This window comes from Chelonia mydas, chromosome 3 (genome assembly GCF_015237465.2).
Source record: "Chelonia mydas isolate rCheMyd1 chromosome 3, rCheMyd1.pri.v2, whole genome shotgun sequence".
Taxonomy (NCBI): domain Eukaryota; kingdom Metazoa; phylum Chordata; order Testudines; family Cheloniidae; genus Chelonia; species Chelonia mydas.
In genome coordinates, this window is record NC_057851.1 from 165,717,453 (window position 1) to 165,734,665 (window position 17,213).

Here is a 17,213-nt window from a genome sequence, read left to right on the forward strand (position 1 = left end):
AACGTCTCACCTTGTTTATTGTTGCCTAGTGTCTTGGGCTACCTGTAAGGAACAGTTTCCATACACCCTCTCCCATCCCCTCGCCCCCAAGTCAAGTTGGGCAGTTGTTATCTTGCCACCCATCAGCTTGGCTCCTGTGGGAGCTGCTGTGTTGGGTGCAGGGTGCATTGGTACAGGGGGAATGGAGGCCAGTTAAAAACAAGCAACAACAGTTTTCCACTCCCCCACAGTAAAATGCCTCATGCAACGTTTACACTCATGTGATTGGTGCCAAAGGAAAAGCTGAAGTTAGCTTTTCCATACCATCTCACTGTTCAGTAGCATTCCTCTCCCAATCACTCCCCAAACCAGCATCCTACAATGCATATCAGGGAAAAAGACAAAGTACAAAGACTGGACAGGGCCTGTGAGTGTCCTGGTTTTGTCAAATCCTATGCTAACAAGGTCTGAGTTAAAGATAGTAAAAGTGATGAAGGTGAGATCAGTTCCATCCTGTCTGTCCCTCTCAAGGGGTCAACTGCACAAATACAGTGTAGGCAATAACTGCTTAGGAAGGAGTATGGCAGAAAAGGATCTGGGGGTTATAGTGGATAACAATGTGGTACAGTTGCAAAAAAAACAAAAAAAACAAATAACCAAACATTGTTATGGGATGTATTAGCAGGAGTGTTATAGGTGAGATGAGTAATTCTTCCTCTCTACTGAGCACTGTGACCGTATTTTCCCAAAGGAAAAACGGGCCACCCCCAGGCCAGCCTGAGGCATCCCTGCCACCCTACCCCTGCCTCCCTCTCACCCACAGGGGGCTGGACTGAGTTCAGGGAGGCTGGCCCAAGCCCCCCTGCAGCCCACCCACATCTGCTTTCTCCCCACACATGCGATAGTTCCTGTGAGCCCTGCTACCTCTGCCCGCCCATGCGTGAAGCTGCCTGATGCCTCCCTCTGCCCCCTGCACATGGGGCAGGATGGCTGGCCTGAGCTGATCACCTTAGCCCTCACTCCAGCACAGGGCTGCAGTTGCCACTGGCCCCCAACTCCCCCCCCCCCACACGTTCCTCCACACCCCATTAGGGGTCCTACCCCACTTTTGACAAAATTGTGCCTCCCCCCCATTTGCTCTTGCTAACAGATGATCGAGAGCAAGTGTCCAATTTTGTCAAAGAAGTTGGGACGGCTGGGACAGGGCCTAAAAGAAGGGACTGTCCCAGCCAAAAAGGGACATACAGTCACCCTTCTGATAAGACCTCAGCTGTAGTACTGTGTCCAGTTCTGGGCACCACACTTTGGGAAAGATGTGGATGAATTGCAGAAAGACCAGAGGAGAGAAACAAAAATGATTAAAGGTCTAGAAAACATGAGCTATCAGGAAAGCTTGAAAAAAATTCATTTTTTTTGGTCTGGAGAAGAGAAGACAGGGGGAGGTATGTGTAAAGAGTTGTTATAAAGAGAATGAGGATACATTTTTCTCCTTATGCACTGAGGACAGAACAAGTAGTAATGGGCTTAAATTACAGCTGAGGAGATTTAGAAATTGCAGGAGCTTGTGGAATCTCAATCATTTGATGTTTTTAAGAACGGGGTTAAACAAACATCTGTCAGAGATGGGCTAGATAATATTTAGTCCTGCCTCAGTGCAGCTCTCTTCCCTGGATGACCTCTTGAGATCTCTTTCCATCTTACATTTCTATGATTCTGTGATGTAGTTATAGCAACAAGCCCTCTTTCTCCAAGAGGGAATTTAGGTCTTGAGCCCATACACCCTTACTCATATGAGTAATCCTCACAAGAGACATGAAGTCTGGGCAAGGATTTGCCCAGTCTAGCCCCTGCTGCTTAGATTTTGGATTCTCAACCTGGGAATTCTTAGGGGAAGATGAAAAAGTTTCAGGAGGTAGCAACCATCCTCATTACTAAATGAGAAGGGGTCCCAGAATGGTTTTCTGCTGTAACATGGCATCACGGTATGAGAAAAGTTGAGAACCACTAGCTTAGACTTGCTAAATGATCCCTTCTCCCACTACATGTGGCACACAATGATTACATATATATTTTTGATATATTAACCATACATTCTTTTTCAAACTCCCATCCCCTTTTTCCCCCCCCTCTTTATTGAAGCTGATATAGGAGATGTAAGATTTTTGGGCAGGTTAATCCCTGTACATTCACTATTTTTCCATGCATTAATTCTACCATGTTTCCATAGTGGTAAATTCAGACATTAGTGCAGGATACAAAGATACTGTAGCAAGGCAATGACTCAGTAGTGCAGTACCTCCTGCTGGTCATCTGGGAATTAGCTCTTTCCAGCCTCAGAGTGCCCTCTGCAGGCCAGTGCCTCACCTGCCACTGGCCCCCTATGTCCCTCCCAGGCCCCAGTGCCCCTTTACCTTGGGGTCCTGCCCCCTGGCAGTGCACCCACACTCTGGGTCTTCCCTCCCAGGGGAACCCCCAACCCTCCTTACTTCAGTGGCTACTGCCAGTCACCATCTAGCCCCCACTCACTGGGGCAGATTGCAGTCTGTAAACCACTCATCATCAGCAAGAGGTTAGACCAGCTGCCTCTGCCTATTCCCAGGCTACCCCTCATTAACCTCAGTACCTTTCCTGCCTTTAGCAAGGCCTGCAGCCTGAGGGTTTACCAGGCTAGAGCGCCTCTGGCCCTTCCCCACTCCAGGTACCCTTCCTAGCTCCCAGGCAGCTAGGTCCATCTCTCTCCACAGATAGAGATTTTCCTGAGCTCCTGGCTCACAGCCCTTTTATAGGGCCAGCAGTGGCCTGATTGGGGCGTGGCCCCAGCTGTGGCTGTTTCCCCAGTCAGCCTAGCTTTTTCTTTCAGCCCCGGCCCTCTTTAAGGGCTGGGTTTTAACCTCTTCTGAGCCAGAGCAGTGTGACCGCCCTGCTCCAGATACATTCAAATATAAATGCAAAGTATTATTTGAATTTTGTGGAGCATCGTCTATGAGACTCTCCAAGAAAAAGTAGGTTTTGAGAGACTGAATTGAGGGAAACATGTTATTTTTGTTCATCATTATGGGTGATATATAAACTTTTGGCCATGAGAAGCTGAAGAGTCTTCCTTGTCCCTTTTGAAAATATTTTTGTAACAATGAAACTAGCTGTCATATTCAAGTACAGAAGAATCTCACTCATGAACATTAGTGACTGGGAGATTTATTGCCAATTACTGTGTTTTGCAAATTATTTACTGAACTGGGATGTCAGCAAAAGCAAGTATGATGCATCACAAAAGTACTTTGTTCATTTATCTGGACTACTGTACTTATTAATACTTCCAAATTTGCTAGTAAATGTCAAGTAGCATATTTTATAAAAATAACGATGTCTCAGTAATACAAAACCTCACTATACAGCACACCGAGGTTAAATCGTTTGCTGAGAGGTTGTGGGAGACTGCCAGTTTTTAAAGCGGATTTATAAAGTACGTGGATTAGTGAAGTGCATTGTAGGCTTTGATCCTGCAGAGATTTATTCACATACTTAACTTTACAGTCATTGGGAATATTCATAGTGTGTAATGTTAAACACGTATCTTTGCAGAATCAGGGCCTTAATGAGGTTCTGTTTAGTTAATCCCAAGAGTTATGAGATAATTGGTTGAAAACTCAACAAATATTCAAAATGTTGTAATAACCGAGATATGCATCTGGCAGTGAATATGACTGAAGCACCTGCTTTTTATAAGCCTCTAGAGTTAGGTGAATTGTGCATTGACAAAAACAACATTCTACAAATACTGCTTTTGAAATAATTAAATATCTTTCTGCCTTTTGTTACAGATTATGTTTATTTTGAAAACTCCTCAAGCAATCCATATCTGATCAGGCGAATAGAAGAACTTAACAAGGTACATGAATATGTAAAATTCCTATACACTACTTGATAAAACGTGATGTAACTCCCAGACAAGTGCAAATGTGTAATTCTTCTTAAAACCCAAGTAGTATTTTCCCAGCTCTTGTATGATTTCCATAAACACGATTTCTGAATGCTGTGATGTTTTGGAAATTTGCGTGTACCTCATACACAGATATTACTTGTTGAAATACTGCTATGTGATCTTTTATAATTCTGCATTACATGGAAAAACAGCCAGTACATCGTGATCAGGAAGATTCTGCTTTTTAAAATTCTAAAACCAAACCTTCCACAAGGGTGTGGGCTTGCATGCTCAGGAGATTGGTAATGGCATGGATTATTTCACCTTTCTGATGATCTAGTCCAGGATGGTAGTGACCATAAGTTCTTATCATTTAATGTGTGTTCAGTGGCATATGAGAAATGATTTGGGATTCTCAGACAGTTCCCAGTGGATAGATGTCCAGATAATAAAAACTGCAACCCCACTGAAGTTATTTACACCCTTTGTTGGCAGTCTTTGAATAGGCACCAGAGATTTGAATGGCCATGGAGACTCAACTCTCTACCTTCATCCTTAGGGAAAGTTTTCCCGTGGCAGGATTGAGGCTGTTTGAAGTGGGAGTATGGGGCAGCATGAAGGCCTGTCGTGAAGTCTCATGTTACAGAGACTATGTTACTTTTATAAAACATTCTGCAGTTTATTTACTAGTGTGCTATAAAGAACTATTATCAATACTTATAAGTAAATTTCTCATATCAAAATAAATGATGAAAGTATATTTTGTGGTGTAAAAATCTTAATTTAAAAAAAAATTTTTTAAATGTATTTGTAATTCACAAAATTGGTAATCTGCAAGGGGTCTTCGTGTTATTCTTTCCTCTGTATTCATTTTTACAGCTATCTGAGACCACTGCCACTCAGCTAATACTTGCACCTCACAAATTTTATAATCAGTTTGGACTTCTGTTGGAATACAGTATGTTTGATTTACTGTAAATGAAGTGATTCCAATAATGTTCTAAATGTAATGTTTATTACCTTTAAACTGGATTGCCATAATGTAATCTTGTTGGTGGGAGGTAGGGCACAGTCATTTATTGATTTCTGAAACAGAGTGGTTTCTAACATTTAGTCCAGATTCCTAATGGGGAAGTATGTATCTTTCATGTGTTAAGGGCATCAATTAAGAAGAAAGAAAACTGAAAAAAACAGATTTTTATTTTGTTAATTAGACATTATACACACTTATCTTTTAAAAAAAACAAAACTAAAACATGGCAAAACTCTCAACTGTCACATTAATTTATTTTAAAGAGAGTCTGTAAACGGTTTGGAACACACTGCTTATTTTTAATATACATAGTGAACTATTGCACTAGATTTTGACTCTTATTCCCATAGCATGAAAACATGGAGTATGAACAATGGGCTCATGATTTTGAATAGTTGAAGTTGTTCATGGGTGATGGTGGTCACACAAAAAATTACTGGCATGTCTTTTACAAGATTATGACTACATATGAGCATTGTTGACCATGAATGAGGCTGCTCTCTGTAGGACCCCTTTTTTGTTCACTGCAGAAATTGTGAATGAGACAGGAGGATGAGACAGTGAATAGTGTATAGGGAATAAGACAGAAGGATGCAGGAAGAGAGAGATGATAAAAAATTTTTAAGTGTTAGCAGAATATTGTCAGTCTCATGCTAAGGAGCTAAGCCCCAATAGTGAGAATCCTGCAAGATGATATCCTCAAAGGGGAATTGTAAGGTAAGTAATTTTTCCATCTAGTTAGCTGAAGTAAGCGAATTTGTCAAATAGACTTTAGTGGGTTATATTGAACATAGTTAAATGAAATTGCCATAGTAATTTGAAATGCACAGTTGCTTACAAAAAAGGAATTAAAAAGAAATGTTAAATAATCTTTTAATATTTATAGGTTACATTAAAATAAAATTGTTATTGGTCCTGTAACAAAATAATACTGTAGGTAATTTTTTGCAGTCAGTATAAATGCTCTGATGAAGTGACCTATAGTTAGTATGGGCTTGCTCCTGGAAACCCTTACTTATGTGAGTAATCACATGGACTTCATCCGTTGAAGTGAGCTGTAGCTCACGAAAGCTTATGCTCAAATAAATTTGTTAGTCTCTGTCATAAATATAAAGGGGAGGGTAAACCCCTTTAAAATCCCCCCTGGCCAGAGGAAAAATCCTCTCACCTGTAAAGGGTTAAGAAGCTAAAGGTAAACTTGCTGGTACCTGACCAAAATGACCAATGAGGAGACAAGATACTTTCAAAAGCTGGGAGGAGGGAGAGAAACAAAGGGTCTGGGTTTGTCTGTATGCTGCTTTTGCCAGGGACAGAACAGGAATGGCGTCTTAGAACTTTTAGTAAGTAATCTAGCTAGGTATGTGTTAGATTATGATTTCTTTAAATGGCTGAGAAAAGAACTGTGCTGAATAGAATGACTATCCCTGTCTGTGTGTCTTTTTTGTATCTTAAGGTTTTGCCTAGAGGGATTCTCTTATGTTTTGAATCTAATTACCCTGTAAGGTATCTACCATCCTGATTTTACAGAGGTGATTCCTTTACTTCTATTAAAAGTCTTTTTGTAAGAAAAACTGAATGCTTTTTCATTGTTCTCAGATCCAAGGGTTTGGGTCTGTGGTCACCTATGCAAATTGGTGAGGATTTTTACCAAACCTTCCCCAGGAAGTGGGGTGCAAGGGTTGGGAGGATTTTGGGGGGGAAAGATGTGTCCAAACTACATTTCCCAGTAAACCCAGTTAAAGTTTAGTGGTGGCAGTGGAAATTCCAAGGACAAAGGGTAAAATTAATTTGTACCTTGGGGAAGTTTTAACCTAAGCTGGTAAAAGTAAGCTTAGGAGGTTTTCATGTAGGTCCCCACATCTGTACCCTACAGTTCAGAGTGGGGGAGGAACCTTGACAGTCTCTATGGTGCCACAAGTTCTCCTTTTCTTTTTATTGACGTCATTGTGACTGCTTGTGTGATTTAGAACTGTTCATGTGAGTAAAGGCTGGAGGATTGGGTACATATGATTCTAACAACTCAGAGTAAGGACAGACCCTGACTTGACTAATTTATTTTATTTTCTAGACTGCTAATGGCAATGTGGAAGCAAAAGTTGTGTGCTTTTACAGACGACGAGACATTTCCAACAGCCTTATAATGCTTGCAGATAAACATGCTAGTAAGTTGATTGTATGTTGTTTTTGATTTTTAACATTAATTGCACATATTTAAAATTGCAGTTACTATGTTGGCCATAGGAATGTTTGTTTTCCTTTTAGGTGTGAATTAACATGATTTGTGCAGTCACTGTCCATCTAGGCAGACCCCATAACCTATACAGAGCAACTTGCAGGATAAAGAGCTTTGCAGGATGCCTCATTTGTTAGTTAACTGGTCATGATGCAGTAAGTCAAAATAGAAACATTTGCTAGCTATACCTGATCAAACCTCTGCATGATGTATTCACTCTTATGCATTTGAATGGTGGTATTCTTCATACGTTTCAATGACCTAAAGAAAATAATCTTAAACTGTTTTAACATTTTCATTCAAACAATATTTTTCTTTTTTGGTCCAGAAAATATATTTGTATTTTCTTTTTACCTCAAAAATAAAGAGTAGGAGTCAAATTTATCCCAGGTATAACTCCACTGAAGCTGAGAAACTTTCATAAGAGATTAATTGGATCCATTGGCTCTTGTGTCATGGCCAAATTATTTTTGTGGATAAGGCACAAACATAAATGTATAGCTGGCATAACTACTTAGTGGCATGTTGGCTGGAGTAACTGTGTTGCAGATGACTGTGAAAATTGTGCATGGACATGAAACATTTCCTCATCTGTAGAATGGCATTTACATATGCAATTGGGATAAGTGTAGGTGTCCAGCTAGTAAAATACTAATAAGTGTTCATCTTACTGTGCTTTCAGAAGAACAAAATAATTGTGGTAGAAATGAGAGGTGCTTTTTGAATGCACACCTGCTGTTCCTTGTAGTTGCTATTCACTTGTCTCTCAATATCATCCCTTGCCCTAATTTCTTGCAGCAAAAGTGTAATTTTTAAGAAAGAGAAAAATCGTAATGAAAGCATTTCAGATTGGGTGACTGTCTGAGAAACTGATTATTTGTAAAACATGACATTACCCTTGTAAGTATACCATGGTGAAATTTTCAAAATGGCCTAAGTGAATTAGAAAGATGAGCAGGATTTGGCTCCTGGGTTTTTCTGCTCTAGTTAAGTTGAGGTGCTATGTTAATCACAAACCTTGATTTTTCAGGCTTGGATATGACATTTGAAATTGCATTGTATTGCAAAATGCAGTGTCACTTTTTAGAGCAAGCACAAATAGCTTAAATTTGTAATTTAACATATTTCTAATTGTATCCCAGTAAAACAATTCAAGCTCTTTAAAACACCATTCCGTGAATATCAAAATGTTTTACTTCAATCAAAAATGTCCAGACAAAACATTAATGGTTTCCAAATTGAAATTTTTTGCAACTTTGGAAATTTTATATTTCAACCTTTCTTCCAGACTTGGCAAAAAAATGAAAAGGGACAGAAATTCTGATTTTTCACTCAGCGGTACCCTTGGGTTTCTTTACTCTTTTTTGCTGGTAGAATCCTGTAAACGTAAGAGCTGGTTGAAATTTTTCAGGTGAATTGTTTTTTTTCTCTACAGATAGACTTTTTTTTTTTTAATAGAAAAGCATGTGTAGGATGTAAATAACCGACTAATAAGTTTTTTGGGTTTTGTGATTTTAAAAAAAAAAAAAAAAAACAACTTTATTAACATTTTTATGGGAATTGCTAACATTTTTCTCTTGAACCCGCCCCCCACCCGTTTAACAGAAAGTTCCAGTAACTTTTGATCAAAACAAAACATTTAAAATTTTGAAAAAATGGATCCATTTTGAACACCACAAAATGGAAACAATTTCAAAATGTTTGTGAAATTAAAAATAAAAAAAACCCAGGTCTAAGACACATTGGAGAACAGAATTTTTAATTTCTTTAAAACAATAATCCTTGAAAGAAAATTTCAGGACACACATGCTAATTAAAAAGTGCTTTATTAGATAACTGACATTTTTGCAATTAAACAATATCAGGTTGGCACTGTCCCCTTAAGTCTGAAATACTTGAAAATGGTCTGAAGGGAAGGAATTGAATTTCCTGTCTGTTTCCTTGTATTTCTGTTGGAAGTGAATTAACATGGCATTTTTATTTGTCCACCAGCATCATGGATGATGTCAATTTAGCTTTGGGAATAGTTTTATTAGCTAACTACGGTGGCAGAGCTAGAGGGGAAAGCTCTCAATGCTATTACATGGATTACTGAAAAAAATACTGTTTTTTTCCCTTAAATTCTGGTATTTAAAAAAATCCACATAGAATCTAATATGATATTCTCCATTCTGCCAGAATATACAGTAGCAGCTTAAGGTGTTTACACAAACATGTAGTTTGCAGCAAACTAGGGTGTAAATCTACCCCACAGTAGCCTGCCATGCACTAATTGTCCGTGTGGACCCTGTGTTTCAAAGTGGAGTAGATCAACGCATATGAAGGAGTTGTTAGTGTATGTCAGCAGGGTCCATGGGAAAGTTAATGTGCAGCAGTGCTGGGTAGAGTCACACCCCAGTTTGCTGCAAACTAAAGGCTTGAGTAGACCATCCTTAAGGCTGTGTCACTTTTGAGTCTGAACTGCTTTGCATAGTAAGTACCTTGTAAAGTTGTGTATTGTCAAAGTTGACTTGTTAAGAATTTAATTGATGTTAAAAACACTTCATTTTTGTGTCCTAATCTATCAGCAATTTAGAACGAGGGTTGCAACACAGATAAAATCCATGCTGGGCAACTTTCCAACAATGAACCTTGTATGCTTGGTTTTTTTGCAGAAGCATTCTTATCACACTATTCTGTCTTTCTATTGGAGTGTTAGTGTTGTGAGCAGGCAGGGTATAGAGAGCAAGATTATTCTAAATGTCAATTGTTCAGAGAGTATGATCCACATATATTTCAATACTCCATTGCAAGAAAGGCACAAACGCTGTCCATCTGCAATGGATGTTTGGCATTGTAATAATAAAAAAGACACGAACCATAACAAAGTGTCTAGGTTAAGACCAAAGTCTAAAAAAATTTGGTGCCTAAATTTAGGCTCCTGAGACCATATGTAAGCCCCTAAGTAAAATGGCCTGATTTTTCAAAAGTGGTAAGCATCTGGCCCCTCTTAATGAGTACAGTAATCGGTGAAATGACCTTGGGTTTTATAAATTTCACTGTGCCCAGTTCTGTCCTTTTCAGTTTTCAGTGGAGTTAAGGCAGGGTCCAATGAAGAACATGGAGAGAGAGGAAATAAAACAAGCAAGGAGACAGAAAACAGAAGTGGATGAGCAACAAACAAAGAGGAAGGGGAGTGGCCGAAACACACAGCTCACTAGAGAGGGAGAAGCAGACAAAATGGAGGATAAATGACAAAGGGAGGGAAAAGCATGTCCCCCCATAGTAGCAGTTTGGTGTTGTGGGTTGAAAGAAATTGCTACTCATCATTATTTAGGAGGAAACAGGTGCTTAACATTTAGCAAACCTGTAGGACCAACCAAGAATTATATGAAAGTTTTCAGAGTAACAGCCGAGTTAGTCTGTATTCGCAAAAAGAAAAAGAGTACTTGTGGCACCTTAGAGACTAACCAATTTATTTGAGCATAAGCTTTCGTGAGCTACAGCTCACTTCATCGGATGCATACTGTGGGTGGGTACTGTAGTTGTAAGAATGCTTGATAGAGATCTTGTAGGTGTTTGTCTCTGTCTGAGGGGTTGGAGCAAATGCGGTTGTATCACAGAGCTTGGCTGTAGACGATGGATCGTGTGGTGTGGTCAGGGTGAAAGCTGGAGGCATGTAGGTAGGAATAGCGGTCAGTAGGTTTCCGGTATAGGGTGGTGTTTATGTGACCATCGTTTATTAGCACTGTAGTGTCCAGGAAGTGGATCTCTTGTGTGGACTGGTCCAGGCCGAGGTTGATGGTGGGATGGAAATTGTTGAAATCATGGTGGAATTCCTCAAGGGCTTCTTTTCCATGGGTCCAGATGATGAAGATGTCATCAATATAGCGCAAGTAGAGTAGGGGCGTTAGGGGACGAGAGCTGAGGAAGCGTTGTTCTAAGTCAGCCATAAAAATGTTGGCATACTGTGGGGCCATGCGGGTACCCATAGCAGTGCCGCTGATCTGAAGGTATACATTGTCCCCAAATGTAAAATAGTTATGGGTAAGGACAAAGTCACAAAGTTCAGCCACCAGATTAGCCGTGACATTATCAGGGATAGTGTTCTTGACGGCTTGTAGTCCATCTTTGTGTGGAATGTTGGTGTAGAGGGCTTCTACATCCATAGTGGCCAGGATGGTGTTATCAGGAAGATCACCGATGGATTGTAGTTTCCTCAGGAAGTCAGTGCTGTCTCGAAGGCATTCTTACAACTACAATACCCACCTGCGGAAGTGAAGAAACAGATTGATAGAGCCAGAAGAGTTCCCAGAAGTCACCTACTACAGGACAGGCCTAACAAAGAAAATAACAGAACGCCACTAGCCGTCACCTTCAGCCCCCAACTAAAACCTCTCCAACTCATTATTAAGGATCTACAACCTATCCTGAAGGATGACCCAACACTCTCACAAATCTTGGGAGACAGGCCAGTCCTTGCCTACAGACAGCCCCCCAACCTGAAGCAAATACTCACCAGCAACCACGTACAACACAACACAACCACTAACCCAGGAACCTATCCTTGCAACAAAGCCCGCTGCCAACTGTGCCCACATATCTATTCAGGAGACACCATCACAGGGCCTAATAACATCAGCCACACCATCAGAGGCTCGTTCACCTGCACATCCACCAATGTGATATATGCCATCATGTGCCAGCAATGCCCCTCTGCCATGTACATTGGTCAAACTGGACAGTCTCTACGTAAAAGAATAAATGGACACAAATCAGATGTCAAGAATTATAACATTCATAAACCAGTCGGAGAACACTTCAATCTCTCTGGTCACGCGATTACAGACATGAAAGTTGCTATATTACAACAAAAAAACTTCAAATCCAGACTCCAGGGAGAAACTGTTGAATTGGAATTCATTTGCAAATTGGATACAATTAACTTAGGCTTGAATAGAGACCGGGAGTGGCTAAGTCATTATGCAAGGTAACCTATTTCCCCTTGTTTTTTCCTACACCCCCCCCAGCTCCTCAGACATTCTTGTTAAACCCTGGATTTGTGCTGGAAATGGCCCACCTTGATTATCATACACATTGTAAGGAGAGTGATCACTTTAGATAAGCTATTACCAGCAGGAGAGTGGGGTGGGGGGAGGTATTTTTTCATGCTTTGTGTGTATAAAAAGATCTTCTACACTTTCCACAGTATGCATCCGATGAAGTGAGCTGTAGCTCACGAAAGCTTATGCTCAAATAAATTGGTTAGTCTCTAAGGTGCCACAAGTACTCCTTTTTCTTTTTATATGAAAGTTGTGGGCTGAAATCCTAATACCAAGGGATGGGAATACACTGGGTTTACACCAGGATTATGCTTTTGGGTGCAAAGGAGAGGGCTCATTTTTGAAGCCTAGTAAGATGGTCTGAATAGGTTTAGTGGGTGTCTGATAAAACTGTGCCAATCTCTACAGTCCCTTATCCTTTTACCTTCTTTCTTTCCCAATGAGCTGCTGTTGCAGTACTGTAACTGTTCATGCTCTGCTGTTGTAATGCTTCAAACAGCTCTTGTCTTTTTGACCTGCTAGTCAGAATATTAAAAAGTTCCACAATCAGAGACCCTTGCCTTCCACTTCCCTGAGTTTGTCATCAGCCTGATGTGCTCAGTCTCTGACTGAATGTCCAAAATTGTTCTGAAAGTGGGTTTTTTTTAATGTGGTGATGGGCCAAATACTACATTTAGTTTTTGTTGTTAGCACTTTAGTTTTGAAGATTTCACCCTGTTTTTATTAATATCTGTTTATTGAATTTTGATACTTGGTGTTTGATTATGCCTTACATTGGTGCTGTAGGATTTAAGTACCCAGCCCCTTTGAAAATTAAACTAAGGCATAATAGTTTTGGTAACTGGAGAGATCAGCAGTGGGACAGAAAAGGGTTTATAAAAGACAAAATCTTTAGTCTATCTCAGCTTTCTTTGTCTTTTAATGCCATGTAAATTTTTTTTGAGTTAGCCTGTTATCTTTATTTTTCCAAGTTTTACCTGCTTTTTACAACTTTTTTCAAGTGATACATTATAACAGACTTCAACTTTTAACAGCTCTTGATCATTCAAGTTTCATGTGCTGCTTTAGTGGATAATGATATAAAACATCATTCTGAGTCTCTCCTGCAATGTTGAGAAGAGGGAATTGTGGGAACAAAAAGGAGAAATTACTGTCTAGTGTTTAGAGTTGGGAATTTGGGTTCTCCACTCAGCTCTGACACTGACTGATGCTGTGATATAGGCAAGTCATGTATTCTCTCTGTGCCTAGGTTTTTCCATCTGTAGAATGTTAACAATACTTACTGACCTTACATGAATGTTGTGGAGAATAATTATCATTTGTGAAGTGCTTTGAGATCCTTTAATGAAAGGTGTATATACTAGATGTGTGAAGTGAGATGCTGAGGTTATTAATTTATATGGCAATATTCAGAATGCTGTAGCAGCTCTGCTTTTGAATTCTGGGAGTAAACCAAAAGCTATGTGGTATACTAGTATGCGTCTCATTTGCTTTACAGTGCACTCTTACTACTTCCAGCATCTCTTACCTTTATTTAAGGATGGGTTTTCTTTTTTTGAGAAATACTGAGGTTATTTTGAATATTACCATTGTACATTAGATACATGATGGTTGCCAAATGTTCCAGGTACATCTAACAGAAATGCAGCTGCTAATAGTTAACTATTTCAAAGGTATAATATACTGGAGCAGCAGTAGCTGGTGGCATAGAAGCTCACCAGCAAAGAGGTTAGCTGGATAAGTATGGTGTATTTTTAAAAAAATATTTAATTATAAGACAAATTGTGTGTTGATACTCCCTGTAGCTACACAAGGCTGAAGGTTCCTTTCCCACTTCTCACCAAACTGTTGAGTAGCTCATTATTACTACTACTACTACTACTAAAGTTTCTTAACACCCATTTATTGAGAGAAAAGTGAGACTATTTTCTACTGCATCTCAAAACTTCGAAGAACGTGACTTGGAAAGTTGAGTGTATATTTTTTCAAAAGTATATGAAAGAAAAATGAATCAGAGGCAGGTTTATATCTTCAGACTGTGTTTAAAAAACAACCTTCCCAACAACCCCTGCCTCTTAAACCGCCACAAAAAAAGATGCAGAACACATCACATACAGGGCTCTAACCTAGCACCCTTAAATACCTAAATCTTTTCTGTGTTTCTAGTTCAGTGTTTTAATCCCCATCTTACACAATTTGACTCAGCATAATTCAAAATATGAACAATCCACAAAAGGAAATAGATTTTTTTATTCTGTTCCTCTGGCCAGATAATACAGCCAAAGACTTGATTGGGGGTCCTCTTAGAGATACTTGTGAGCTTAAAATAATTTCTTAGAGATATTTGTGAGCCTAAAACAGTGTGGTATCAGAAGGGGTCATAATATCTTATCTTTGTCTCTAAGTATCCTAATTATTTTTGTTTGTTAGAAAAGTCATAATTTTTAGTTGAGGGACTCTTTACTGCTTCATTTAAAGCATGTAACAATATCTTTGAACCAGCAGGTTTTTTATGAAGCCTAAAAGTTGATTCCTTTGTCTAATTAGCTCCCCTGAGGAAACCCTCTATTATTGTTTCAATAGCTAATAGTTTAGGTGCAGAGGCCCTTGGGAGTGACTGAAAACGTGAAAGGGAAATATCCATTCTTGCATGACCTATAATCCATTTTAGCCATTTTGTTCTTCTTAGATATCAAACCAGGAGGAAGGAATGAACATAATAATTCAGAAGATGATTTTTTTTTATACCCGAAGAATACTTGTATTGTTGCATCCTCAGTGCAATCTGCAGGAGTTTATCAGGGATAATGTATGACAGTTAATGCCATTTTATTCATAGCAGAGTAGAAAATGATACACTATCATCTAGGATGTCTGGAGACATTCAACGCTTTCAGTTCAGATATTCTTTCATAAGAAATAAAGCCTAGTAGGGTTGCTAATTAAGCAGACCGTTCTTTGAGCAAAAGATGATCTCCTTTCAAAAACCAAAACCTTTCAAATCTTATTCAGATTCTAATGGACAAAAACCCCAACAATACAGGAGTAGGATAATGCAACCAATTCACCCCTTTGATAATGACATCAAAATGTCTTATCCAATTAATTTATTGGTCATCAGAGTGTCTTCCATAAACATGCAGGAGCTGTTTCAACTTCACTAATAGAGCATGATCTCCTCCTTTCCTAGAATCAAGAAAATATAAATCCATTGATTGTTATCCTGTGACTATGTACCATTCCTCTGGGAGTAAGGGGGGAAGGATGGTGGGTAGGTCAGAAAGCGCTATAGCTCCACACTGGGATGGCAAGAGTTAACAAGTGACAGGAAGCAGCTGGAGCCTGTCAATCTTCTGGGGGCATTTATAAGGAAAAGGAAGTCAGAGGGTGCTGGGAGTGGGTGAGCAGTCCTGTGTGTCCCGAGCACGCCAGAGGTTTGCTTCTGACCAAGGAGATGCCACCAACCTGATTTCAAGTCTACTATAAGTTTAAGGCTGTTTGCTTGCAGCTTGCCTGTATTTTTATTTTTTATTATTGTTCTGCTCCGAGGATAAAAGAGCAAAGGGCTGTGTTTGTGCCCTGCCCTCTTTTGTTTAGAAAAAGGGAAGATTTCCAAAGGACTATGGGTGTAGGAAAACTAACAAAGAACTTACTGTCTTTTCCATTGGCTTTGAAAAGGCAGGAGAAGGAAGTCTTGGGAAGCCAGGAATGTTTGGGAGAATTAAATGCAATGGCTGGCTGGGCTGAGACTGGGATTCCAGAAAGTAGGGAGGATTGGGGACCCTGTCTCTCCCCATGCTCTTCCATGTACAAATCCCGTATGGCATCAATCAGGACTAAATGGGTTTTGTACAACATCCGTGTGGAAAACCTCATCAGCACTAGTAACGTTATTTACCCAAAGCTGCTTTATGTTTTCCTGGTTTCATATATCCTGGAGTCCCTGATGTGGATGACTGTTCCTGCAGGAGACCAGTTACCCTGAAATTAGCCATGGTGAAAATTGGAAGGATCCTATGATGTCCCAGCAGATTCTCTGATCCAGAAAGGATTCTATGCCAATTCCAAATTGGTGTTGATAGCCCTGATGAGGTTTAGTGCTGTATTACTTGAGCAATGACTCTTTATGGTCAGTAGGGAAAAGTATGCTGCTGTTTTCTGGAGCTGAAGAACACCGCTGTACTTTGCTTTCTTTTAGAGAATGGCTTCAGCTATCATTTGCAGGAGAGGGAAGCAAAACATCTCATTTCCCAAACCTTCTGGAAAAGAGTGCTGTGTCCAAAATCCCGGCTTTATGTGATGAAGCAGGATTTTTTTGTAATAATTTTATGAATCCTATTTGTGCCTCAGTGTCCCCTATGTGCTGCATTGTTACCCAGTGGGTGGAAGGAGACTGCTTTTAGGGCAGGCCTGGATACAGAGGTGTGGGGTGTGCCTAGCTGTGTCTGGGCCTTAATCTCCATATCAATGGAGTATCTGAGAAGACAATGGGAAATCCATTCACCAGGACGTTGACACCTAGCAAGTGATGACTGTAGAGGGATATGGACTTCTCAGCCTCTCCTTAGGAAAGCTGAACAACAATCCCAACTCAAGAGCAAAGGACTGAAGAGGTATGAATTGGGGGTTAGGAGCTGGCTGCTGGAAGGTGTCGGTGCTGTCACCTGGAGTCTAAGCAAGGAGGTCAGATTGGAAGAGACAGACAGAGCTTGAGCCAAGAGGTTCACTGCAGCTTGGCTGAGCTTTGGGCTAACCAGAGTGGACTATGCTTGAACCTTCAGTTCCCTATACTACCCCAAGGACTTCCTATGCTGTGCTCCAGTTAACAAATAAACTCTAGTGTTTTGACAACACTGAGTGAGTTTCTCTGCAATTACTGGGTGAGGTGCATTAATTCCTGACAAGTGTACTCCATCAGGAATCTGGCTCAATTGGATTTGCTGAATTGAGCTCATGGTGTGAAGTAGGAGTGCAGAAGGCCCAGCGGTTCGTGTAATGAGGCCA

General features: G+C 40.0%; 1 protein-coding gene across 3 annotated transcripts in view; it reads left to right on the top strand.

Annotated features, from left to right (window-relative positions):
- Window positions 1-17,213, top strand: part of MTA3 (metastasis associated 1 family member 3) — a 198,041-nt gene that overhangs the window by 1,119 nt on the left and 179,709 nt on the right. Inside the window, exons 1-3 of one of the 3 annotated variants that reach the window (XM_043543757.1) lie at window positions 2,906-2,981; window positions 3,801-3,868; window positions 7,003-7,096. In XM_043543757.1, coding sequence (XP_043399692.1) covers window positions 7,075-7,096 — 22 coding nt within the window. In that variant the 5' untranslated portion in view covers window positions 2,906-2,981; window positions 3,801-3,868; window positions 7,003-7,074. Of the gene's footprint in view, window positions 1-2,905; window positions 2,982-3,800; window positions 3,869-6,217; window positions 6,275-7,002; window positions 7,097-17,213 lie in introns of those variants that run through there. The other 2 variants (XM_037895816.2, XM_043543758.1) reach the window with 2 other exon arrangements.